The 25,592-nt window shown below is 55.8% G+C and overlaps 9 protein-coding genes across 9 annotated transcripts; 3 read left to right on the top strand and 6 right to left on the bottom strand.

The window, feature by feature from the left end:
- Position 1: 1 nt before the first annotated feature.
- Positions 2 to 1,283, bottom strand: BU26DRAFT_307666 (uncharacterized protein). The gene is made up of 4 exons (XM_033821872.1): positions 1,179 to 1,283; positions 768 to 1,125; positions 457 to 720; positions 2 to 398 (listed from the first exon to the last, which is right to left on the bottom strand). Exons 2-4 carry the CDS (start codon positions 1,024 to 1,026, stop codon positions 214 to 216), a joined length of 708 nt encoding a protein of 235 aa, XP_033683848.1. The 5' UTR covers positions 1,027 to 1,125; positions 1,179 to 1,283; the 3' UTR covers positions 2 to 213.
- A 395-nt stretch (positions 1,284 to 1,678) lies between these two features.
- BU26DRAFT_564532 (uncharacterized protein) lies at positions 1,679 to 2,356 on the bottom strand (the record flags this gene model as incomplete). The annotated part of the gene is made up of 2 exons (XM_033833287.1): positions 1,679 to 1,850; positions 1,950 to 2,356. 2 exons carry the CDS (start codon positions 2,354 to 2,356, stop codon positions 1,679 to 1,681), a joined length of 579 nt encoding a protein of 192 aa, XP_033683847.1.
- A 553-nt stretch (positions 2,357 to 2,909) lies between these two features.
- On the bottom strand, positions 2,910 to 4,121 carry BU26DRAFT_504975 (Nucleotidylyl transferase; the record flags this gene model as incomplete). Its single annotated transcript, XM_033826814.1, has 2 exons — positions 2,910 to 4,045; positions 4,097 to 4,121. The coding sequence occupies 2 exons, from the start codon at positions 4,119 to 4,121 to the stop codon at positions 2,910 to 2,912; spliced, it is 1,161 nt and encodes a 386-aa protein (XP_033683846.1).
- Positions 4,122 to 4,405: 284 nt separating this feature from the next.
- BU26DRAFT_540352 (ATP-dependent RNA helicase DBP7) lies at positions 4,406 to 6,910 on the top strand. The gene has a single exon (XM_033831545.1). It carries the CDS (start codon positions 4,443 to 4,445, stop codon positions 6,894 to 6,896), a length of 2,454 nt encoding a protein of 817 aa, XP_033683845.1. The 5' UTR covers positions 4,406 to 4,442; the 3' UTR covers positions 6,897 to 6,910.
- Positions 6,911 to 7,035: 125 nt separating this feature from the next.
- On the bottom strand, positions 7,036 to 8,546 carry BU26DRAFT_550751 (uncharacterized protein). Its single transcript, XM_033832068.1, has 3 exons — positions 8,026 to 8,546; positions 7,898 to 7,962; positions 7,036 to 7,766 (listed from the first exon to the last, which is right to left on the bottom strand). Exons 1-3 carry the CDS (start codon positions 8,107 to 8,109, stop codon positions 7,151 to 7,153), a joined length of 765 nt encoding a protein of 254 aa, XP_033683844.1. The 5' UTR covers positions 8,110 to 8,546; the 3' UTR covers positions 7,036 to 7,150.
- A 616-nt stretch (positions 8,547 to 9,162) lies between these two features.
- On the bottom strand, positions 9,163 to 10,667 carry BU26DRAFT_427588 (aldehyde dehydrogenase; the record flags this gene model as incomplete). Its single annotated transcript, XM_033823740.1, has 3 exons — positions 9,163 to 9,276; positions 9,323 to 10,210; positions 10,263 to 10,667. 3 exons carry the CDS (start codon positions 10,665 to 10,667, stop codon positions 9,163 to 9,165), a joined length of 1,407 nt encoding a protein of 468 aa, XP_033683843.1.
- A 708-nt stretch (positions 10,668 to 11,375) lies between these two features.
- BU26DRAFT_307567 (uncharacterized protein) lies at positions 11,376 to 12,373 on the top strand. The gene has a single exon (XM_033821870.1). It carries the CDS (start codon positions 11,482 to 11,484, stop codon positions 12,121 to 12,123), a length of 642 nt encoding a protein of 213 aa, XP_033683842.1. The 5' UTR covers positions 11,376 to 11,481; the 3' UTR covers positions 12,124 to 12,373.
- A 1,820-nt stretch (positions 12,374 to 14,193) lies between these two features.
- Positions 14,194 to 14,510, bottom strand: BU26DRAFT_519045 (uncharacterized protein). Its single transcript, XM_033828958.1, has one exon. It carries the CDS (start codon positions 14,470 to 14,472, stop codon positions 14,305 to 14,307), a length of 168 nt encoding a protein of 55 aa, XP_033683841.1. The 5' UTR covers positions 14,473 to 14,510; the 3' UTR covers positions 14,194 to 14,304.
- A 680-nt stretch (positions 14,511 to 15,190) lies between these two features.
- BU26DRAFT_564527 (uncharacterized protein) lies at positions 15,191 to 18,476 on the top strand (the record flags this gene model as incomplete). The annotated part of the gene is made up of 5 exons (XM_033833286.1): positions 15,191 to 15,568; positions 15,619 to 15,634; positions 15,715 to 17,018; positions 17,067 to 18,167; positions 18,330 to 18,476. 5 exons carry the CDS (start codon positions 15,191 to 15,193, stop codon positions 18,474 to 18,476), a joined length of 2,946 nt encoding a protein of 981 aa, XP_033683840.1.
- Positions 18,477 to 25,592: the final 7,116 nt, after the last annotated feature.

The following is a 25,592-nucleotide window of genomic DNA, read 5'->3' as shown; positions in this document are numbered from 1 at the left end:
AGGTGACATTTCCGAGCGAAACGGGATGAGGTCGCTCTTCCCCTTCAACAGCGCGCTAACCCATTTTGGAACTAGTGCATAGACCACGCCTGGGCATCCAACACTTCTAAACGGCGACAAGCAATGACTGACGGTCTATCACGCCCAATGGCCAACTTCACTCGCCTCTTCCTTTAACTTGTGGTGCGGTCAGATATTCTACCCAATAAATAGTCAGTGACGAGCACAGGGTAGTAAAGCACCATGTCCCTTACAGTACCCATCAAATGCCGAAAAGTAGCTTTGCGGCCTCAGCCCGGGATACGGATCTTCCGCCGAGCTGTGTGATGTTTTCCTGTATCCGGCATGCGCACTGGCAGAGTCATATTCCGCATATGCATTCTGCGCTGGCGGATACCCTAGTGTAATGAATCAGCAATCCATGGCAAAGAGAGTTTAGCTATCCGAGGCACTTACTCCAATCATCAGGCGCCGTATACTCAGACTGCTGCTCTGACGCATACCATGGTCGTGCGTGACCGCCATACGGCGATGGACGATACCCGTGAGACGTCGCTGGAGACGTAGTATAACGCGCTGTCTCATATGGGGACGGCGTTGAAGCATACCGCGCAGATTCATACCGCGCATTTTGATCCGGCCCCTCCTGTTGCCCGTCATGCCTCTGACCCCGCTCTGGACCCCATTGCTCAGCACGCGTCCTCGAGTTCTCGTACGACCCTAAGATCATCAGACTACTCACAAGCGAAATATGTAGCGATACAGACCCGCCCCTTCAGTCCTCCGCTGTTCCTGCCTCCAGTACTCCGAATTACCCTTCATGTCTTGGATCATCTGGGCCGTGAGCGTCAGAGAAGCCGTGACCTTGTATCCGGCCTGGCCGTCCAGCTCAGCGGATCTAACTGTTGCATCTGGGCCAAGGTAGCGCTGGATATCCGTGGTGATGACGACGCGATCGATACCCGTGGAAGTAGGTACGAAGTAGCTGTTTGTATGGGACGTGGGCGTTGATTCGAATTGACCCATTATTTTGGAGGAGAGGAGAGGGAAAAAGGAAGTTGGAGGGGACGATCTAGGGCTGAGGTTTGAACGACTGTAGGTGTGACTTGTGGCTGAAGTTTGGGCGTCAAGCAAGCTTGGTGGTTGAACGTGGACCAATAACACGATTATGTATGCATACCTCAAGCATCAGGCATCAGGCAAGGCTAAAACCCCTCAGCGAGACGAGTTTACAAGTTTCATCGAATTGAGAACCATTTCGACGTTGATGAGATGGATGTGAAGAGAGAGAGAGAGATAGATCGGGGAGATCGGCCAGAGCGGGACGGAAACTAAAAGCTTAATTTCACATGGTGTGAATGGGGCTCGGAGCATTAGTGGAGCCGTGGGAGGTGTTTCGAAACGCAAATCTCTGAAGTTCGAACTGCCGCAACTGCCCCTTACATTACTACTTCTCTTCAGCACGACTTCGAGGATGAAAGTGCGAGACTCCCACGAAACGGCACAAGCTGAATCCCCATGGTATACTTCAAAACGCCAGCTGGCAGCCCCTGTTACTCGCTTATATGTACGCCCAGTTTCCTTCCCTCAACACCGTTGTCCCTTCCTAGGCTGGTTCGATGGAACAGATAAGAGTCGGGATGCAGTCCCGGAGGTGTGATGAAGTTACCACCCGGACTCATCCATCACGGCAAACCCAATCCTCCACATAGTCCACCTCCGCCTCCGCCTCCACCTCCATCCGGCTACCGCTACTGCTCCTCCTTCTCCTCGTCTTCTTGTTCTTCCTCCCAACACGACGCCACTCCTCAGCCGAGGTATTCCAGAAGCAATCCCCAGCCCACCAGCACCTGTACGCACGTCAGCACCCAGTCATCCTTGACTATCCTCTCCTCTTCTCATTATTCCCATGTCCATCGGTTCAATCTACAGGAGACGGCAATACTCACTGACACCACGAAATGCACCAAACAAGCACGATCCCCGCCACAAACAGTCCGATCATTATGGCTAGCCCCGCATACCATCTATGGTTAATCGCAGCAAATTGCTTTGGCTGCCAGCCGTCCGGAATGTCGGATTCGCCGATGGCGTGAAGGGTGTCGGCGTGTGCCGCTATGAAGGTAGGGGGTTCGTTAGCAGCTTTGTGGGCGATAGGGGGACGGGAGATGATAGATGTTATGATTGTCGTGTATGGGACGAAGGAATCGGTCGATTCAGTCGATTCAGTCGATAGGGGCGAGGAAGGGGCGATTGAAGTCATCAGAGGTGTTGATGAGTTTGCGGAGAGGGAGCTTGCTGTTGGTAGGAGGGAGATCGCTCCCAGAAAAGATGTTTGCTGAGGAAGTGAAGCCATACTGACGGCTATCGCTATTGCTATCGATAGGATAGCTCACCCTGAGATTAGGGTTAAAGTCGATGCAGGTACAAACATGACAGGAGGTAAGAAGAAATAGCGAAGTGCAGGGTGCAGGAGGCTACTTGGGACGAAACTGTTGGGCATCGGTTCCAAGGTCTCCATGAGCGCGTGAGCCCATCGTGAGCGTTAGCGAAGGCATCAACCATAGAACGAAATGGAATTGAACCAATAATGAACCCTGACCAAAAGAACTGCTGTGGAGGCGGCGACGTACATATTGTGTTCAGGTCGAAGCTGGAAATGAGTTGAGTCCGCGGGTACAACGTAGCAGATTGCTTCCGACGGTTGCGGGATCATGCGGCGCGGCATTGGCTGTTTAAGTTTACCTCGAACGTACAGCATGTGTAGCTCAGAAAAGGGGTGTGTGGATGGGGCAAACTGTGCATTCCACTGTACCTCGGAGCTGCTGAGATGTAGAAGCTGATGCAAGATCGGGCATCATTCGAGAAAAACACTCCTGTTTTGCTCGCCAAAATCAGAACTTTATACCTTATCCCAGAATAACAGGATCCAGCACAATATTGTCAATCAGCCTGACAGGAATCTTCCCATCACCCACGCCCAGCTCTTCCCCTGCCCTGGGCTCCTCAATAGGTAGCATTTTGACCGCTCCGCTCAGGATAGCGCCGCGGGAATCGTCAACTTCTTCCAGCTCCTCCATCGTCTCTGGATCTGCCAGACTGATGTAATCAACCTCAAATCGAGCTCGCTTGCTCGGCCCAAGAGCGTCCTGCTCGAGCTCGACTTTGTCGGCGTGATCGTTTGCAGGCCAAAGAATGTCACCCCTCTTCCTGTTGCCGGCTTTGTATTGTGCCTCCGCTTTTCGCAATGCCTGATTAAGCACGATGCCAACGTTACGGCGGCGAGTGCCCAGATAGACGTTCCGCGAGGACAGTGCCAGTCCATCTGGCTCTCGCGCTGTAGGCCCGATCCTGACCTCGGTATCTAGGTGGAAATCCTTGACTAAGCGCTTGATGACGACTGTCTGCTGGATATCTTTCTGACCGAAGTAGACGCGCTCCGGTGCGCAGATGTTAAAGAGCTTCATGCATACGGTTGCAACACCGCGGAAGAAGACGGGTCGCGAAGCTCCCTCTAGAAGTTGACCCAGCGGCCGCATCTCAATGAAGGATCCTACCCCGGGTATGCTGCTATTCGGTGGTAGTGTTGGGTACATCGTCTTGGTGCTCGGCGCAAACACGGCGGATACCCTTCCAGACCCTACGCTCGCTAGCTCTCTGTCCAGAGCGTTTAGCATTCGTAGGTCTGTCTCCCAAGTCTTAGGGTATGAAGCCAGATCCTCATTCAGGCCGAACTGTGTGGGATTGACATATATGGAAACGAAGACGTCGGCGTTCTCGGCCGCTGCTTGTCGAATGAGAGAAAGATGACCCTCGTGCAGAGCTCCCATTGTGGGCACGAGGCCGACCGTGCGATAGTTGAAGAGGAGATCTCTTCTAAACTTCCGCAGAGGAGCTACTTCGTGAAATATCTGGGTGTGCGGCGCGAAGGATTTCGAGCTACGGAGGGCTGCGGTGGTGGAGAGGTAGCGGACGCCATTGTTTGTGGCAGGTGGAGTGGATGTACGTAGGAAGCTCGCAGACAGATAGCTGCGGACTCTAGGTACTGTATATTGTTAGCAATGTGCGTCAATGGCTTATGCTGAGGGACATGCACCTGCTGTGCAGCGAAGGTGCGCCATGACGGAGGAAGTTGCGGAGAAGCTTCGGGCCCGAGCTCAGGGAGGCGGTTGCTGATGGAAGTCGAGATGGAAGCCTCCGTTGACGACGGGTGAGCGGAAGATGAGAGAGGAAGCCATCTTCGGCTCACGTTTGATAAAGGGAAGGGAGTCTGTGGTGTGCGCTGAAGATATCCTCACGACCAGTCACGTGCCGAGGCTGTCCTGTGCGTGGCCCGTGCATGTGCCCCACAGAAAAAGTTCCTGGATGCAGGCGCGACGAGGATTTCCACCACGACTCCGTCCCACCGTAACGAACAGCGTCCGCTGCTGCCCAGGAGCAAAATGGCCGACGATGGCATGCTTCTCAACTTCTCGATCCCCGACAGCGGCATCATAAGCAAGCCAAATTTCAAAGGCGGGGCATGGAGGGACCGAGTGACAGCGAAGAGAGCCGCGGCGCATTGGCACAGCAAAGCGACTGAACGATTGACTGGAGAGGCGGCTGCACCGGAGGCCTCTAAAGCCACGGATGTGAACCGCACAGAGATTGGACCGAGCATAGGGCGCACATCCAACGATTCAGAGCACGACAGGTTCACCGAAAGACCTGCGAAGCGGCCGCGCGTCAGTGGGGATTTCAGACTGAAGTCTGATGAAAGTACAGACGCAGTAGATTTCAGACCGCAGTCAAACGCAAACGTATCTAAGAAGCCCAGTCAAAAGCAAGATGTCGCGAAGGGCGGGAAACAGATCGTCTCATCTCTGTTCTCTTACAACCTCGCCTCAACGACGAAACCTCTAACGAAGGAAGAACTAGCGAACGAGGCGCCTGTAGAACCTTCAAATGCGCCGCTCAAAAGCGAACTCGATACCTTTACCTCGCTCGGTCTATCCGCGACGCTTGCAGCGCATCTGCTCAACAAGATGGAATTGAAGGCGCCGACAGCGATCCAAAAGGCAGCGATATCACAGCTAGTGAAGGATAGTGCCGACGCATTCATACAAGCAGAAACGGGCTCGGGGAAGACACTTGCATACTTGCTGCCCATCGTGCAGAGGCTCATGGAGCTCTCCGCGAACATGAAGAAACGGAACGTGGACGAGGCAGTCCACAGAGACTCGGGTCTTTTCGCAATCGTACTGGCACCCACGCGAGAGTTGAGCAAGCAGATTGCACAGGTCCTGGAGAATCTCTTGAGATGCGCACACTGGCTAGTTGCAACTACCGTGATAGGTGGAGAGAAGAAGAAGTCTGAGAAGGCTCGCATACGGAAGGGTGCGAATATACTCGTTGCGACGCCTGGTCGACTCGCAGACCACCTTGAACACACAAAGGCGCTAGACGTGAGCAATGTCAGGTGGCTTGTTCTTGATGAAGGGGACCGACTGATGGAGCTGGGATTCGAGGACGAGATTCAGAAGATTGTCGGTAATCTAAATCTGCGCATGAAGGCGAAGAAAGAGGCTAGTACCAGGATACCCGGACTGCCGGAGAAGAGGCAGACAATCCTCTGTTCTGCGACAATGAAATTGGACGTCGAAAGGCTCGGCGAAATAAGTTTGAAGAATGCGGTGCATATCCGCCCAGATCCTACGGAGAAAGAGGAGGCAGATGAGGGGAAAGAAGAGCAGGGATTCTTCGCACCAGCCCAACTAAAACAATCTTTTGCTGTGGTAGCCCCGAAGCTACGATTAGTGTCGCTGATAAGCTTCCTGAAGCGCGCCTTTGCACGGAAGGGATCGGTCATGAAGGCGATTGTTTTTATCTCCTGCGCAGATTCCGTAGATTTCCACTTCGACATCCTGACCGGCAAGCTTGAAAAAGATGAGTCGAAAGCCGATGAAGAAAAAGAGAGGGGATCTGATGAGGAGTCACCAAAGCAGAGCATGAAGGCGAAATCTGTCACACGGTCAGATCCCACGAAGCTCACGGTCACATACGCCGAAGCACCCTCACTGTCACCGAAGACCCATTCCGTAACCGCCTACCGTCTCCACGGATCGCTTCCCCAAGCACTTCGGACCTCCACTTTAGCCCACTTCACCAAAAATAAGGAGCCCTCAGTACTCCTCGCCACCGACGTCGCGTCACGCGGTCTCGACCTGCCCAATGTCGATCTCGTCATCGAATTCGATCCCGCCTTCGCCAGAGACGACCATCTTCACCGCATCGGCCGAACAGCGCGTGCCGGCCACGACGGGCGTGCATGCATATTCCTCATGCCAGGCTGCGAAGAAGGCTACGTCGATATCCTCAAGAGCGATAGGAAAGATGGCGAGACAGGCGTCAACATTGGCCGCCAGGACGCGGATGAGATATTGAGGAAAGGTCTCATCACTTCGGGCGTGGCAAAGGATAAGACTGCGTACATGGAAAAGGCCACGGATCTTCAGCTTAATATTGAGCGATGGGCGTTGGTGTCACCTGCGCGCTTGGAGAGCGCCAGACGCGCGTTCCAGAGCCATGTCCGCGCTTATGCTACACATGTAGCTGCTGAGCGCGGCTACTTCGATATAAAGCAGCTGCACTTAGGTCACTTGGCGAAAGCTTTCGCTCTGAGAGAACGACCAAGTGGCATGAAGGTTCCCGGGCTCAGGACTGGCGCTGGGAGGGAGGACACGAGGCCGGCGAAGGTCAGAGGTGCTGCTACGGCGGAGAAGGCCGCTGCTGGCGGCAAGCCGGATCTGCCGGAGAGGAACGACACGGAGGAGGCAGCGAAGATGAGGAAGGCGGTACGCGCGAAGGAGAAATTCATGCGTGCTGCTGGCATGGCTTCTGAGTTCAATCTAGGCTGAGCCATCGCTTCTTCAAAATAGACAGGTATGACATCACAATGCATGTTCCTCCGCGCACGCACACCTCTTTTTTGAAAATGCACCTCGTAATGTGATTCTAGTTTTTGAATTTATGTCCTGGCATTCTTCTAGATGTCTAGTCGTTACTCCTGCAATGTTGGCCCCTTCGCAATCGTACAAACACATAACTAGCCAGCCTCTTACAACCCTTTCCGTTGCTTTGGGACGAGACCAATCTCATTCTCATTCTATACTCAAGCCTTAACAAGCGGCTTCCGCACAGCGTCTCCCTCGCTATCACTCGCGCTGCTATCTGCCACCTCAACATCCCAAATTGCCTTCGTCACCGTGGCACTCTTCGCAACCGACTTCTTCGACGGCGTGCTCCCCCCAACAACATCCTGCACCTCGAACCCCTCCACGCTCTTCCCGCTCGCCGCCGACAAACTAATCGGCGAATCCGAATCCACACTCTTAGTATCCTTGAAATCCATATCCAACCCCAGATTCAGCACCACAACGCCCTCATCGTCTCTTTTCCCGCCCTCCCCGACATCGAGCTCCTGATACCCAGCGTGGCTGCTACCCAGGCTCGACAGGCGGCCCGTGCGGCGCTCCCACATGCTCTTCATGCGGAAGGCGGGTGGGGAAGCGTCGTTGTGTCGTTGGCGCGGGGGCGTGGGGAGGTTGGAAGGCAGGTCGGCGGAGGCGGCGTTGAGGAGTGTTTGTGAGGGCTCGCGTGAGGAGGAGAGAGAGGCGGGGAGGGGGGTGGAGGTGGAACTGGGTGAGGGTGGGGAGGTGGGTGGGTGGGATTGCAGGGAGAGGAGGCGGATGACGTCGTTGGAGGCTTTTTCGCGGATGTATCTGCGTCTGGGGGATGGGTTAGGTGATAGCGATGAGGGAGGAAGGTGGGCGGGTAGGCAGGTGGAAGAGAAAGGTTGGTGGGGTAGTCTCGCTCTTGGAGGGTAGGGAGAAGGGACGAGAGAGTGCTGTCCACTTACTCATCCTCAGTGAGCCCCGGCATGCTCTCGCCCACGTCCACATGTCGGACATCCGTCGGAGAACCCTGTGATCCTTCAGTTAGCATTCCCTGTCTCTAGCTCAGCATCCTGTGGTCATCTCTACGTACAATCTCCAACGAGTGCTTCCGCTCATGCTTGCCACAGCACAACATTATCCGCCGGACTTTCATTACAACATCCTTAAAGGCCATCGTTCCGGCACGTGTACTTGGAACTCAAAGAGCTCCGAAAAGAAAAGATACCGAACTTTTGGGGGTATAAGTAACGAACGAGGAAACGCACGCTCAAGGGCGATCGAACGAAAGGCAAGAGACACACGAGAACACACTAATAGAACAAACAAGGGAGTGAGAGTGAGGAAAGAGTCGGAGTCATCGAAGGTGATTCGATGAGTGGTGAACGGGATGGAGAGGCTCCTTTGAGGGTTTCCCAGGGAAGGAGCTTTTAAAGCGGGTGGCTGCCGTTTCCCAAGCGATGAGATTGCCACGCGATGAGATTCTTCAGGGTTGAGGTCCATTCCTTGCGCGCTCGAGACAATGCTAAGGTTCCACATTCCTTGATTCCTTAATTGGCAATTTGAAGCGCGAATGGGCGGGAGTGGGGGGATTTGATTTCCGTTCGCTGCTGGAATGTTGCTGATCATGGGAAGTGCCGTAGATGCGTCGGCTATTTCCGAAAGGACGTGCCCTGCGGCCACAAAGCTTGAAAAGCGACGTGAAGTTGGTCAGGATGAAGCAAAAGGAAGATGATACGTTGGCAGCTGATTTAGTGTATGAGACTGGTTCAATGTTGGAGGTCGAAATGGAGGTTCGGTAGGCTCCCACTTGCGACCCGTGTACCACCGACCTTGCATGTGTAGCGCGCATTTCTCACTCAGGTACCAAAAACGCGTGTTTGAGACGCGACAAGCGATGTTCCTCCCTGCTGCTAGAACGAGAGATGGGTTGTACTAAGGCAGCATTTATGAGACGGGCCGTTCCACAACCAAGGGTGAGATAACATCTGTGAGTAGACGCTTGTCATACAAGTTCTTCAAATCCGCCATTGACATATCGACACTGAAGAATCGGGTGAGCAGGCGAGAGTGTTCTGTAGGGCCGGACTCTGCAGGATTCGGGTCCTGTGAGACGTTAGCTGACGGGCTGAACAGATGCATGCATGCTTAGGGACGTCATCTCTCGGAGGGAGAAGCAATGTGTTTCAAAATCGGAGTAAGGCTAGTCATACCAAGATCTGCAGCGAGTCTATTTCGGGTAGTCCTTGATATGGTAACTCTTAAGCTTCACGAATTGGTCGAAGCCGAGTCGTGAGAGTGTCTGACCCTTTCCTGAATCCTTCCATCCCACCCACGCCAGATCCTGTCCATGTCAGCCAAGCATTTGGGATAGATTCGATAATAGTTACCGGAGCGGGGTAGTCGCATCGATTCACAAATACGGTTCCTGCTTCGACATCTTCGATGAGCTCCTGGCCCTTGCTGACATCCTTGGTCCAGATGCTGGCCGTGAGACCGAACTGGCTATCATTCATGAGCTTGATCGCCTCTGCATCGTTCTTGACCTTCATCACAGGGATGACCGGTCCAAATGTCTCTTCCGTCATCACCGCCATTTCGTGGTTGACGTTGGTCAAGAGAGTCGGAGGAACGTAATTCCCGTCTGCTGGAGGCGACTTGAAGGACTCGTTGTCGGGTGTTGCATCCTTCGCTCCCTTCTCCAAGGCGTCTTTGATATGGGAATGAATGGTCTCTGCTGACCGCTTGGAGACGACAGGGCCGATGTTTGTTTTCTTGTCGAACGGATCACCTAGCTTGTACCCTTTTAGTACGTCTTGGACGGCCGAGATGAACTCATCGTGGATCTTCTCGTCCACATAGACTCGCTCGACGCTACAGCAGCTTTGGCCTGAGTTGAAGACTGCACCATCTACGATCTCCTCGGCAGCCCACTTGATGTCGACGTCAGATCGAACATAAGCAGGATCCTTGCCACCGAGCTCGAGCCCCACGCGAACAGGCACTCGATCGCTTGCTGCACTTTGCACAGCAAGACCATTGGCTACCGAGCCAGTGAAGCACACCAGCTGAATCTGCGGTGACCGGACTATTGCCTCAATCTGGGTGATGGACCCGCTGTGGAAAATCTGGAGAACACCGTCGGGCAGCCCGGCTTCGCCGAATATCTGCTGGACCTGCTCGGCACTCGTCGGCGTCTGTGGGGAAGGCTTCAGGATTACTGAGTTGCCGGCCAGCAAAGCGGGTACCAAGGAGTTTACAAGGGTCAGATACGGGTACTGCAGACAGGTCAGCATGCGAAGCAGAGGCGAAGCTAGTTGCCACACGTACGTTCCACGGAAACAGGATCAATACGGGCCCCAAGGGGACCTTCTTGATATAGCGCTTGAAGCCCTTCTCGGCTTCGCCTTCTGTCTCTTTGAGGACCTCGCCACTGATCTTGAGCATGTACTCGCCGCGAAGCACGGCGGTGGAGATCTCTTTGGCCGTGTAAGCTATGGGGCGACCCATCTGCTCAGTGAGCTCTGTGCCCAGCGCATCCTGGCGCTCGTTCAGCAGTTTCAAGGCCTTCTTGACGATTTGCTGCCTATCCGACAGGGCCGTGCGACGGTACGACTCGAAGGCACGCGCGGCCGTCTCAGGAACGGTCTGGAGATCAGCATCTGAGAGGCCGTTGCGCGTGAGGACTGGCTTGTTGGTGATGGGCGAGATGGTCGTGATAGTCTCCAGTGACATGACGATGGCGCGGCGGGGCAACGTGACCTCGTCGATAGATTAATTGGAAGACGCGAGATCAAAGAGGGCACCAATGTACAAGCGAGGTTCAATGCAGTTAATTTTGGTGTTGAGGCTTGACGAGCTGTCGCCGCCCCGATGCCGGGTGACGTCTCCACCATTTGTGGACGCCCTAGCACCGATCGGGGCTAGCCCATGTCGCGCTTGCCGTCCACCTCGACGGCCCCTTCCTCGCCGTACCAGGTGACTTTGCCATCAATATACCGCGGACGCAATCATCGCCCCCCTCCGCATTGGGCAGCGCTCTGTATACGACTTCGCCGACGGTGCTGTAGGCCTTCAGCGATTGGAAGATGCAAGCCCCTGCTGGCGCGCCCCAGCGTCTGCCACCCAGGCCAGCGTACCCCGCAAGTCACTTTGGCGGGCGGCGTCATGTACCCTCCTCAACCTCGACCGCTGAAGCTGCTCATTGAACCACAGGCCAGTAAGGGACAGAGGCCGGCGCGACAGGCAGAGAGCGGCCAATTCAACCCTGTGCAGACGAGGGATCCGCCGAGCAGGTTGGTGGAAAGCACATGGCTTCAGGCATCTCGCTGCCTGTGAAGGAGCTCGTGCTCTGTCGGGGGGCCGCTGGAGATCCGTGTCTATGACTGTCTGGGCGACGGCCACCGAACCAGGACACAGCTGTTGGCACTGCCTAGCCCACTGCTCAAGTCCCCGTCCCCAGAAGAAGTGCGAGTTGTCCCAACAAAGGGAAGCGAACGGGTCATCGAAGCGCAAGCAACAGTGCTGGTGGGATTGGTAACTACAACGCATGCTTGTTCCGAGTTGTTGGATCTGTTGCCTGTTTATCACTGCGGTGGCGCGAACGCGGTGTTGGGAACAGCGAACGCCTGCTGTCAGCAACACGCGCAGAAGACGGCATCCTTCGCGTATGTCCCCGAACGGCAACTGGAATCAGATCGGACGCGTTCGGAAAGAGATGCACGAAGGATGGCATCAGGCCAGTAGGAAGCGCGCAAGGGCCATATCGTCACGCAACATGGTTCGGTGGGATTCGGTGACTTGGGCAAAAGGCCTATGGCCTTCAGTTGCCTCTCGACTCCACCTCTTCAGGAAAATGATGCAGGAAGCCGATTCGGCGAGTGAAAATTGTTGCGTCAACGTACCACCTCGAAGTCGGCCCTGGGGAGCCGCGAATACCACGCTCCTAGCTGTTTGGCCGTCTCAATCCTACCATCGCGGCGTTGGTCGCGGTAGCTCCAAATGCCGAACCCTTGCGACGAAGAGGCGTCTTTGTCCTCCCACATTGCTGACCACAGATACTGTCCCGGGAGGGTATGGCGCCGCTTTTGCAGATGAACGCTGGATCTGGCGGCAGTTCAAGAGTCGACCAACGCAGAACGTCGAGCCCAACCACAGCTATCTTTATTGTCTCGGTGGTCTATTTGCGTGAGCTGCGTAGTCATGGTGGGTCCGCACCGCCTGCATTCCGTTCGCGGTCGTCACCTTCGGACAGATACCTACCTAAAGGAGCAACAGGAACGAACCTTCAGCCGTACCCGTGACAGGCGAGGAGGGAGCAAAGCGGCCCCCAAAAGAGAGGAACGTCACTGTTTCTTGGCAGCTACCACTGTGGCAATGTCATTTCCGCCCGGCTTTACAAAACGACCAAGATCCGTCTTCTGGCAATACTGTGAGACTGCTTGACGAAGAGCGCAGCTTCCGTGACTGACGGCTACGTAGGCGGCATCGAAGGCATGACAATGCAGCGTAAAGGCAGAATGGTAACCCAGACATCTCAGAATATTCCAAAATTGCTATTGGCTAACGTTTAATGCACGCGTTCGAGGTAGCTGTGGCTTCGCTAGCCCACGTGCGTTTCCAGTTCTGTTGTCGCGTTACGTATCGAGAGGCGGTCAGCCTACGCTAACACTTTCCGGTATGGACGGAGTGGCTGGCAGGATTCGAGAGCGATGCTCGGGCCAGGGTAGTCCTCCGCGCTTCCTCTAGCTCGAGTTTGTCGCTCGTGGAGGGTGTAGAGGCTGCCTCAGTGGCTCGCATTCAATCAGATATCTGCGGCCCGGTTCCTATTGCCGCTTTACCGACCCGCTCGCAAACCAGTCTAATGAGCGCCTCACTGAGGAGCCATCAGCATGCAAACGATGAACGGTTCCCTCCGAGTCCTTAGGTCGCTTGTGGTGCGGCTACGGAGAAAAGCACCCGTTCCCGAAATGGCGTAGGAGGGAAATCATTCTTACCGCCCGAGCTTTCCATCGAAATCCTGCTGCTGGCTGACGACCAGATCTCCGAAGGCGTTGCACTCAGCATTGGAAACATACTCAGCAAAGGCCTATTGCTCATTCATATCTTTTCACAAGTTATGCTATCGCGTCTTCTACCCCTGCCCATGATGATGGAGCGCTCGGAAGTTGGTCTTCCTTGGGAAATTGGAACAAAAATTACCCTACCGGCTTGATGAAGGCAGCGCCCGACGTCCTGGCTGTTAGAGCGGTTCTGCTATTGATCGCCCGGAGGGGTGAGCCGGTCAACGCAACCAAATTCTTTTCTCGGACTCAGGTGGACGTTCCTGCAGCGCCCGGTTTGCCAAGGTGTCAAAAGCGCGTTGAAGTGAATAGGGAATGGTGTGAAGACCAGGCCGTTGAAATGCGGAGCGATCCGCTTGCTCACAGCATCGCCATCGTGGGCCAATCCAGCATGGGCGGATGGACGAGGATCATACCACTAGCTTGCACGGGGACCGAGTCACGAGCGAACCGAGTCGCATCGCCTACCAAGCTCTCATGACAAGGCAGCGGCGAGTAACCTCATCATCGTCAGACACCTCTTATTGTCGCGGTCGGAGCAGGCGGAGGGATGGGATATGGCTTCTTAGCGCAGATGGTCTGCAGCGCTCCTCCGCCACTGCCCTGTCGGTCGCTGCAAAGGCTGGACCAGAAAAACGCTGACCTGGCCGTACATTGACCTCTCATTTTGGTAGTGGTCTCTTAACACAGCGTATTAAGACCGGAGCTTGCGCACCCAGCTTTCTCTCCAGACCCAGTTTGGCACACAGGTAGTGCTCTCTGCAGGTGACGGTTCATTCTGCGAAGGGCTTCATAACATGCATTACCGAGCCCGATAATGGAGGGCATTATCATGCGCGGACGCTCAGAGCTTGACGCGGGCGATTTGTTTCTGGGGTTGCCCCGTCAATCCCCCGGAGGACCCTGCTCGCCCGCAACGATTCTCTGGAAGCGTTTTGGAAGGCTCTGAGACCGATTTCATCGGCGCATCGCGAGCATTGATTCATGCTCCGGCTTCTTCTGGTAGAATTGTGGATGAAAGCCCTGATCCGCACAGGCTGGCGGCGGATGGCTGGTAGGAATGGGCTATTCACTGGGATGCAGAGATGACCGGCAGCTGTGGCGGGCGACGAATCGCTGCCGCATCGCAGGCTAGCCTAGGGGCAGCGCCTTGCGCGTTCTTGCGCCGCTGTTCGAGGGCTCGACGACCCGAGCTGCTCGTAACAGGACGGTACACTGGTCGGCGGCGGTGGGTGGAGACAGGAGGGCCCCGTGCCATCAGCCGGCCGTTTTGCTGGCAGACGCACAGAGAAGTGGGCGCTGGACGCCAATCAGGACGCAGACGGGTTTCCTGGTCGTGGAGCAGCGGGCCTCCAGGCGGTATGGCGGCAGGGCGGTTCGTAGGGTACGAAAGGGTACATGTTGCCGGCATCGGTACGGTGCCTCTGCTTAAGTCGGTCGCATATAGGGCCGGGATGGCACCGATCAGCCAATATCATTTTTGATTGCGGGCCTAATCCGCGGCGAGCACTTGGGGTGCATCCGTTCAAGCTCAGCGGCACCGACGATCCACGGCTTTGTGGTCCATGCTCGAGGTCCATGCTTAACGTGGAAGCGTTGTGGTGCGCCAGGGGGCCCTGACGGGGCCGGGGTGGATGCTGAGGCGTGATGACCGGGGGGGCAACGGGGGCAGGCAGAGCACCTTGGCTCTCGAACCCAGTGCGCACAGAACATGTCTGCCCATCTCGTTTGCAGACGCAGCCCATGTGGCCCAGAGACTTTTCTGACGCGCGACGCAGCTAGACCCGGAGATGGGACAGCTCTGCCCATGCCATCCGGTATTGGCCACCCTGCACCTCCAAGCACTCAGCGACGGGTGCTATACCCCGCGGCCTCCACTAAGGCCAGTCTTAAGACGCGGAGACAGCAGCGGCCGGCAGCTACCTATATTGTACTCACTACTGCTCAGGCACACCGCAGCGAGTCAAAAGAGCAGCCGTGGACCACTCGACCTGCATACTACATCTTGACGACATCTCACCCAGCCCGGCGCTGAGCAGACCTCTTTCCCTCCAGCCCTCCTCTCAGTGCCCGCCCACCTCTTGCCACCCCCAATCGGCCCTACCAGACGCCCGCCCCGTCGCCGCCGCCATTGAGCCCTATCCGCCGCTGTCGAGAGGTGCAATTGTGGCCGAGGCCACGGCGGACGCTAGCAACATGAACATGATTTCCCACCAGTACACGCCGGCCTTCAGCCATCTGCCCACGCCGAACATGGTCGACCAGCACCAACACCATCTGGCCGCGCAGCACATGGGGCCATCGCCGCTCGACACGCTGGCACACACCTCCCAGTACGCGCTGCAATTCCACCAGAACCGCCATGTTCTGCCCAACGGCAAGGGCATCGTCAAGCAGCATCGCTTGCCGTACGCGAACGGGCCCCTAGCTGCAGCCCCCCGCAACCAGCGAGACGCAATGCTTCACGAACGAGCCGGACGCGGCGCTGCGACAGCAGGCCCGGTACGACGCAGGATCAGCCGGGCGTGTGATCAGTGCAACCAGTTGAGGACGAAGTGTGACGGCAAGGCGCCGGTAAGTTGCTGATTCTGACGTGACGGCCAGTGGTTGCTGACATCGCGTAGTGCGCACACTGTATAGGTATGTTTCACCAAGCTCCACCAAGCGAGTTTGACAGCTGTGGCGCCGCAACGAGTCAGACAACGCTAACGGCTTGACAGAGTTCGGCTTGACGTGCGAGTACATGCGGGAGCGCAAGAAGCGTGGTAAAGCATCAAGAAAAGACATTGCCCAGCAGCAGGCAGCTGCAGCAGCGGCCGCGGCACACGCCAATGGCACCGCTCCTCCCTCCGGCGACTCTACCACTGGTAGCCCGCAGTCACGCAGCAATGAGGAGAAGGGCTCCGAGCCGCAGAGCGCCGTCGAGCAGCCGCTGGAGGGTCAGCGGCCGCTGCCTGAACTGCCCCCACCGAGTCTCCCCCAGGCGCGATCGGCCAGCATGGCAACGACTCGCGATATGGACGGAGCGCCCATCTACCAGAACGTGCCAATCTCCAGGACGATGAGCATGAGCGCGATTGACGCCATTCCTGAGAACCAGATGCCCAGCGACGGCATGCACCACCCGATGCAGCCGCCACGCATCCAAACTCAAGGGCTCCACACCATGCACAATCCGATTCCGGAATATGCGTCCATGGAAGACTTCAACAGAAACATGATGCATCAATCTCCCCACCACCCAATGATGCAGAGCGGCATGCACCCGATTGTCCCATCGAACATGGAATACACCAATAGCCCCTACGACATGATGAGCCCCCAGAGTGCGCAAGCACCCCCGAATACCTTCCGGATGCCGCAAGCAGAGTCGCCAATGCCTGGGTATATCGGTACCTCGCCGGTGTCCGGCTCTCCAGGCTGGCTCTCGCTGCCCTCGCCGTCCACGACCATGTATCACGGTGCTCCACACGCCAACAGCCAACAACTACGTTATCCGGTCTTACAGCCTCTGGTACCGCACCTCACAAATATTATGCCGCTATCGCTAGCATGCGATTTGCTAGAGCTATACTTCCAGAGCTCCTCGTCCGCCTTCATGCAACCAGTCTCCCCCTACATCCTTGGCTACGTATTCCGAAAAGAATCGTTCCTACGGCAGAACAACCCGCGTGTCTGTAGTCCAGCATTGCTTGCCAGCATGCTGTGGATTGGCTGCTTGACTAGCGAGTCTCCATACCTGGCGTCGTCGCCGTCCGCCCGCAGCCAACTGTCCGAGAAGCTGATCAACCTGACCATCAGCCTGCTGAAGCCGCTGGTACACCAGTCGCCCAGTGAGGATGCTAGTCCTACTTTCAACGGCCAAGGTGCGACGATGAACCAATTCGGTATTCCGATGGCACCTGAGCCAGAATTAGCCGGCCTTCAAGAGCATCAGTTCGACCATGCACAGCCCCGTGGAGTCCTCCGGAGTGGCCAGTACGCAGTCACCTCAGCGGGCGCACCAGGTGGCATCGACGATATAGTAAGCCAAACCCTTGGTACGAATGCCGAACATTTGCTAATCGTGTAGGTAACCTACGCCCACCTTGCTACAGTCATTAGTGCGAGCGAGTACAAAGCTGCATCTCTCCGCTGGTGGAACGCGGCATGGAGTTTAGCGAGAGAACTGAAGCTCGGCAAGGAAGTGCCCATCACACCACCCCCTGAGGACGACGCGGATGCTCCTGGCGAAGTCGACATTGAGCACATGAACGGAACGCAACCGAATGGCCAGAACGGACCGATCAATCTCACTGAGGAACAACGAGAAGAGCGACGACGCGTTTGGTGGCTCCTCTACACGGTAGACAGGCACTTAGCCTTGTGCTACAATAGGCCGCTGTCACTCTTGGATATTGAGTGCAGCGACCTCCTCACTCCGGTGAACGATAGCGTATGGCAAGCTGGCGAATTCTATGGGGACTCCGCTCAATCTTTCTCAGATCCTTCCGTTCGACGAGGCCCCATATATGAGTGCACCGGACACTCCATATTCGGATTTTTCCTACCTCTCATGACCATCCTGGGAGAGATCGTAGAGGTCCACCATGCGCGTAACCACCCTAGATTCGGTACGAAGACCAATTGGGACGATCACGTTGCCGAGATCACTCGTCAGCTCGAGGCGTACGGCCGGTCGCTGCAAGACTTCAAAGCAAGAGCTATCAGTGAGGCAAACGCAGAGGCGCACGAGCCAGTCCACCCGGGCACGCCGTCAGCGCGCTCAGTCAACTCGACGACCACCAGGGCTCAAGAGTCACTCATGCGAGCCAAGATTGTGGTGGCGTATGGCACTCACATCATGCATACGCTGCACATCTTGCTGAACGGCAAGTGGGATCCAATCTCCCTCCTCGACGATAACGACCTCTGGATATCGTCTCAGAGCTTCATCGACGCCACCGGTCACGCCGTCTCAGCCGCCGAAGCGCTCAACGAGATCCTGGAGTTAGATCCCGACTTATCATACATGCCATTTTTCTTCGGGATCTACCTACTGCAGGGTAGCTTCCTGCTTCTCCTAATCGCGGATAAGCTCCAGGGCGAGGCAAACCCCAACGTGGTCAAGGCATGCGAGACGATCGTACGAGCGCATGAAGCCTGCATCGTCACGCTGAACACAGAATACCAGGTCAGTCATCCGATCTCTTATATCTCTTACAAGCCTCTGGATTACCCGACTGGGACGAACGCTTCCGCATTCAGCCTCAAGCACGCCCGTTTCAATCGCCACCCCTCCTCAAACACACCCATATTTTCCGAGATTGGACGATCATGCTAACCAAACATGCAGCGAAATTTCCGGAAGGTCATGCGATCGGCTTTACAGCAGGTGCGCGGGCGAGGCATGGACGAGCATGCGGAGTTCGCCCAGCAGCGTCGCCGCGAGATGCTGAGCCTCTACCGCTGGAGCGGCGACGGTACTGGCCTCGCACTCTGATCGTCGCAGCCTGCTGGCCCTATCCATACCTCCCTCTGTGAAGGGGTGGTGCATGCACGTCGATGCGAACCGCTGCAGCATCCCTTACTCGACCTCATCTCTACCAAACTTCATCGACCGCGCCAAGTATCACGTCGTTATCGCGTATCACACTTGTAAAAATTTTTCTCTTCGACTCTTCTCCTTCAGCAACAGTTTCACTTTCTCATTCTTCCTTTTCTCCGCTTTGGGTCATCACGGTCTTACGGAGGGCAACGCTAGCTATAGTAGATACGGAGGGGGGCGTCCTTGGGTTATTGGACAGCTTTTTTACCTTGGGCTTCTTTTTGCGCGCAATTACTTGGATGCGGTAGGCGCCTTGCTTTTCGGTACCGCCCTCACAATTTCTGTTTCGGCGGCGTGGGCGTTCACACTGCAACCAAAGAAAGTTGTTGATTCTTACTGGCTCCTTTCTTCTTCGGGCTGGCGGCACGGCAGCTTATTCGCAATTGGATTTTTCTTCCTGGTCACTTTCAGCGCACGGCACATACACATTTCGCCCCCTTTTTTTTGCTTCTTTGCATTATACCACCGTTACTTTGACAAGCGAGCGCAGCGCAGCGCAGCGGCGGCGTTAGTTCGTTGCTGTGCGTTGGAAATCATAGCGGCGCGCGTGTTATTCTACGAGGCGGACAGGGAGTCGGGGCGCGCTATTTTGTGGGGCTTCTCGAAAACCGGGGAATCCGGGCCAATTTTCCTATAGCCCGCCTACTTCTTCCTATACCGCAATAGCCACCTGCTCTCTCACTCGCGCGTAGGATTCCGTAGTTATCTAGATGGCTGGTTGGCTGGCAAGGCAGTTAGCTAGTGCTGGCTGGCTGCAACGCCCCCCGCCCGCGCCCGCGTCAGCAGCCATGTGCGGCAACGCGGTAAAAGCACCCAAAAAAGTTTGAACGCTATACGCAATGGTTGTCCATATCAAACCTTCTTTGTTGGTGGTTTTGCGATGATAGGAAAGAGATGCGATGGCTGGGTGCTGGTGCTGATGTCGCCTGTGCTGTGCTGTGCTGTGCTGTGCGGTGCTGTGCCTTACAACGCACCGTTCAGGCGCTCGCTCTGCTCTACGTTTCAACGCCATTGGTACTATACCCAGGATTAGTGTTTCAGATCTACACGCCCTTTCCCTCCGCTCGTTAAGCGAACTTTTTCGACGTGGTCGGCTCACGACTCAGTCGAGGCAGCGAGCGGGCGGATAGCGGGACCCACCGTTGCCCCGAAATCCTCCCTTCGCATTATCACACCGTCCCACTCATACCATCAAAACACCCCTCCCGGGCGGAGACATTTGGCCGCTCTGCTATGGCACAGCATCCTGGGCGTAAGCGCGCGCGAGTCGATGGTCGCTGCGGAAGTGACGTGTGGCATAGCGGGAGGCGATGATGCCTTGCAGAACCAACACGACGCGCCCGCAGAGCCGAAGCTGCGCATCGCTCAACTGGACCTGGTTTTCCGCTCGGCCATATTGCGCTGTCTAACACAGTATATGGCTGACTCGTCCTATTGACGCGAAATATCTTAGTCGGAGAATTCCATAGCAGTTATGCTTCATGAGGTTATTGCTGGTGCAAGACGCGGCGCGGAGGAAGGTCGGGCGAAACTTGGATCGCGGGAGATTGAATGTGGAGGCCTCGTCGCAATAGTTGGGTAGAATTGCGCGGAGGCGTGTTGAATGAGGAGGTTGGGCTTGGGTTCGAATGGCGGAGACGAGCAGTGAAGATGTGATTTGAGATGCAGATGAAGAGTGACTTGGGTGGTACCTACCTTGGTACCTGGGAACACCTGAGACAAGTCACGGAGGCTCCAGTACCAAACATGCCCACCCGCGCACTTCACACCATCTTTCCTTATCGCCAACTGATAATCGATAACGGCGGAGGACGCTGAGTCCCCACTGCAGCGAAACCGTTCGCATTCTGGCAGTATAGTTCAAACACCACCATTCCACGGTTCCCCTCTCACAGCAGATTCTGCCAGCATGTTTCAGATGGAGAGGACGAACGGGATGCCAGCTCAGCACACCATACTGGACTAGCACCTCCTGTCTTGCCCGTCTCCTGCACGAAAGACATATGGCTTGCTTGGCAGGGCTGGTTGGATGGTGTGCTCATGTATGTATGGAAGGGGAGGAGCAGCAAGAAAAACTTGGATGGCGCGACGGCGCACGATGCAGGACGTCCCTCTCTGGCATGCACCCCAGATCCAATCTCTATGAATGGATCAGCGCCGTTGCTGTTCCAGACCTTGCGCGAACTCCACTTGCTCGCTCGCTGTTCGCTGTTGCTGCGGCGTCTAGCCAGGTACCGCACTGCGCAAGTCCAAGTCTCATGACTTGTCGACCTGCACGCCGGCGTCGACACGCGCCTTCTCGTTCGCCATTCGTATCCGCCGGCGCAGACAGTGTGTGTCGGTCCATGACATGGTGAACTGTCAACATTCCGGTTTCATCTTAACACTGACGTATTAAGATGTGCTGGACGACACCCTCTCGTTTTCGTAAGGCACAATGACGCCCGACTCACATACTCGATGGTAACATACGAGCTGCCGGCACTCCACCATCGCGTTACAAGCGAAGAATAGCAGCTGTCAGAATACAGTGTGCATTCTTGTCTTCGGAACCCCTCCCTTACTCTCCGATGTGCCGGGGACCCTTCACGGCACTGAGCAGGGGAAATCCAGGAAAGCACATATTCAATGGTGACACCACAGTACGGCAGAGGCAGGTTCAGCTACCGCTGACTTAGCCACCGTCATCTCTCTTCACCTGCCACTTGGGACAGTGTGGCAACCCTCCACATTCTCCACACTTTCCAGGAGTGCAACAATTGCAAATAACTGATGGCCCTTCATTTGCGTAGATGAGGGCGGCGAGAAAACCTGGGATGAACCGAATGACCCCACAATCTCTCTGCTGCACGGCGGCACGGACGCAGCGAAGAGTGCACGCGGAGAATACTTCTACGTATGCATGTGGGCTCTTTCTCCCCGCGGATCATCGCGAAAGACGGCCGTAGGAAATGCAGGCTCAATATTAATCGGACTGCCAGATTGTGGACATTTGACGTTGGTGTTGAGCGGCTAGCAGCCGACGCTGTTCTCCAATTGGGAACTGCGTTCCGAATACGCGGGAGATTATTTCAGACAAGAGGCGGTCGACCTCTTGTCTTTGTCAATGATCGCCACGAGCCGTCGCGCTAGAAGGCCTTCTAGAACAGGTTTTTGATTGCGTTGTGGTTGCGGTACGGAGGCCAAGGTGACCACGGAGTGCGACCCTGTTCTCGTCACCTCAGCGTCCGCCGTCATCGTGAGCGCGTTTTGGGGGCGATGTCGGCGCGGCCCTCAACCACGTTGCAAACGAGATCATGGTTTTTGACTCGCTGATCCATAGCGTGCGGGCGCGCTGGCGTTGAGGCTTGCAGTCGATGTGCAAACGGCGTCACATCTTTAACTCTGGAGAGCAAAGGTCCGTCGACCAAAACCGCAAAGCGCGTATCATGGCGCGGCCACGATCGCAGCCATTGCACGCGACGACAACGTTGAGCGAATCTGTAGCCCACTGGATGCGGAAGCGAGCTGCAGGATCTGCGCTTGCACTTTGTGGGGAAAAGCAGTCGAAAGTTACAAAGTTTGGGCTGCTAGGGTACATGGATACATCATCGCTTGGTGTCGTTTGTACCTCCAAGTACCTCTCAACACAATCGTTCCCGCCTCTGATTCGCCGAGTTTTGGAAATCCGGTCGGGCATGGGGGTTGTTTAAGGTAAGGAAAGGGTGCCTGGTGATCTGTGGTGTGGATATTCGGCCGTTTTGGGAACTTAGTGGAGCATTTTAGCCTAAACAACGGTCGGGGAAGGCTTGGAAGTCCATAGCCACAGCTATAGCACGTCTCTTATAGGTACTTCCACCGCCCAGGCGCCGTCAGGATGGCAGAAAGCATATTCCAAATCCTACGCAGGAGCGATGACGGATGGCGCAGAGAAGACTTTAGGGCGCTGCGTTGACCGATGGCTCCACCGTTCTTCCTTTGTGCGATGGCTGAGGGCCGTCCCGCTGGATGAGGCTGCTTACTGTGCATCCGCATCCGTGTGATGCAGGTCGAAGGAGGTGAGCCGGCCACAGAGCGGACTTCTCCACCCACAAGGCGTGCGCGTCGGTCTACTCGCCGTGTCCGTTAGGTACATTGTCCGCGTGCTCGCGCGATGGTCAGACCAGCGCCTTCCTGCGCTGGATTCCGAGTTACCTCGTGACGATGGCATAATTGATGGTTGCTGAAGATAGTTGCAAATTTTTACTATCCGCATGCGCGCTCGGGGCACCTCGGGGTCGCGGCTTAACAACTATCGGCCAGGACACCCTCGACCAGAGTGGCTGCTGTTGTATGATTAAGAGGCGACGTTGTGCTATCGGAGCGGCCGATTACTCTGCTGATTCCGAACGGGGCCTCCATTCAATTTTGATCTGGCAGGAGTCGGCACCTGGTAATGAGCGAACAAGCGAGCGAGCGTGCATGCGTACTGTATGTGAGATTCGAGCGATACAGAAGGCGTTCTTGCGTCTCCGCCTGCACGAAGACGATCACGACAGATGGTCCCCGGCACGTACATGGCACCTCTCTCTTTCCGGTCTCCAGGACGGCAGCATGCGGTCCGCTAATGCACTGCAGACGCCAGCTGCTCGTATGGAGGGGTACTTTTCATTGAGGAGGTCTAATTCGTCCAATGACCGTTGGTAAGTCCTTATATCTGGGGCGAATAAAGCTTGCATGGGTTGAGGGCTGCGTCTCGGAGAACAGTTCGCATTGAGATAGACTCCGAGCATGCCTGTCCACCTACGATCCCATCTGATCTAAGGATCGCGATGTTCAGCGTTGGCTGATATCCGGAAAGAGTAATCGCCAGTATACGCGAGGAGGCGCTTCTCGTCTAAGGCCATGGTGGACAGACTATCACGATCCTGCCGGTGCACTCCCGTGGCTTGCAAGCCGTAGCGAGGGGATCCGTGATGGCCGTGAAGCTTCGATATTCTTATCCACGCGTTGGCTGCAATAGTCAGGCCATCGGCCAAGACCTGCAGGCCAGTACATCTATCCGTTCGTCTGTCGTCCTCTGGTCCTGCTATAGACAGGCTTTGTACTGGTCATGCGGCGAAGAGGTCGGTTCCAGAACCCCATACTCAGCCGGCCACCTCTCCTCGAGCGATGTCGACAGATATTCTCCTATGCTCGGCAAACCGTAGTAAGGGCAAGGGCCGACGAGTTCTGTGAAACGCATTAAGATGGCGTACGAGATGAACGAGCGGTCCTTGTCTACGAGTCAGGCGTCTCCGGACCAGTCCGATCGCATAACGCAAGAGCAAGCAGCCAGATGGAGGCTAGTGTGCTGCGAGGCTGTCCTTAAGATGGTCGCGGTAAGGGTACAGGATCATGGAGTGCCGGCCCTGGCGGCCAGAGGTAATTCAGACGTTCGAGAAGCTTTCCGCATTATGCTCTCCACGCCGATGCGCAACGGTTCATTTAGGAGATTGATGTTGCTAAGCATAACCCCACAGCTCTATAGATGCCGACCGAGCTTTCGAATGCGGGGATGCGACGGTGGACGCAGGGGTCTACGGCAGCGATGCTGCCCCGTGCCAAGTGCGATGCTCAAAGGCCACGATGAAGTGCTCTGCTGAAGCCGGTTCATGCGCCAGGCGCCGAAGAAGATCGAGGGCGCAAGAGCCGTTCAGAAGCCGCGCAGCAGTCCAATCGACGGAAGTTGCGTCTTCGGAGACGTTCACGAAGATTCCGGGTACAGACGTCCAGCGGCTTAGGATGTTCTTGCGACGCTCCAATTGCGACCAAGGCCGTGGTTACACAGAATCGCAATGCGCAAGATACTCGACAGCTTGACGGTGACGTCTCGAGATCGATTGAGGGGTGTTGCCCAATGCGGTTCGCATTTCTGAAAAGGCGCGGAGAAGCGAACAACCGTGCAGGGAAAGCTGGGGTAATGTCGCAACAAGCCCAAAATGCGGCATGCAAGGCATGCGATATGCTAATCCCCCTCAGGCGCAGGGGCACCGGCAGAGAAAGCTTTCCGGGGAAGATTTTCGGACCCTCGCTGCACGGCAGTGCGAGCCCTGGTCTCCGTTCCGAGTTCGTAACCCTATAATATTCTCCCCCTGCCATACGTCTCCGCGTTTCAAATTGGAGCTGCAGCTTTACGCGGCCCGGTTATTCTATGCCAGCTGTCAGTTTACGAGCCACATAACAGAGTTGATAAGTGGCTAGAGAAGTCGTGTGTGCAGTGCGAACGGAGTCATGGGGGGTATATGTGGGATGCAGGGTTATAATTCTGTCACATGTACTCACCTAGCAGCTACTGCAGGAGCGAAAACGCTGAGCTGTCAGATGCAGACCCACACGCAGCGTAGAGGCATGCAAACAAGCAGGCTGGCTGGCTTGCCAATCTTTGATGGAGGGTCACCCGGTGCTCGCTTGGACGAAGAAGCAGCGTAGCTGAGCAGGGAAACGATAGTGCCAGATTTTGTTGGGAAATTAGAGAGGGTTTCCAAAAGAAGAGACATCGAGACCGTAACTCGCTTCTAACCATACGAGCGTCTTAGACGTCCAGAGAATGCTTCGCTTCGAGGTCGATAACGCTGCCCTGATCGAAGTAAGGCCTTCCAATGTATCCTCGTACAAGACGGGAGAAGCCGGTCTTCAGTTTGTCGAAGCCGTGGCCCCCGCCGGTGGCTTCTCCGCTGTGATGGTGGAAACGATGACGTTTGATGTGGAAGACGTCGAAAGAGAAGATTCGTTGCGACTTAGTTATGTCGGTGCTATTATGATCTGCGTGCTAAGTGAGATCTGAGGCTCCATGCCACGTTCTAGCATAGGAGTCAGCAGGATGTTCCTCGAGTGATGTGCCTGAACCTTTTGACAATGGATTAAACAGATATTTCAGAGCAGATACGCGGGCAAAAACGCTACCCTTCAGTCGGATATGCTCATGTCTGCTTCTTTCGCACCGTTCACTGTCCTATGGCCGTCTTGCTCCAGCGAAGAGTGGAGAATGCCCGAGTGTCGCCATCGCCATGC

The sequence above is a fragment of the Trematosphaeria pertusa genome (genome assembly GCF_010094035.1).
Source record: "Trematosphaeria pertusa strain CBS 122368 unplaced genomic scaffold BU26scaffold_7, whole genome shotgun sequence".
Lineage (NCBI taxonomy): Eukaryota > Fungi > Ascomycota > Dothideomycetes > Pleosporales > Trematosphaeriaceae > Trematosphaeria > Trematosphaeria pertusa.
The sequence above is the reverse complement of the archived record's forward strand: the minus strand, read 5'-3'. Positions and strand labels throughout refer to the sequence as shown.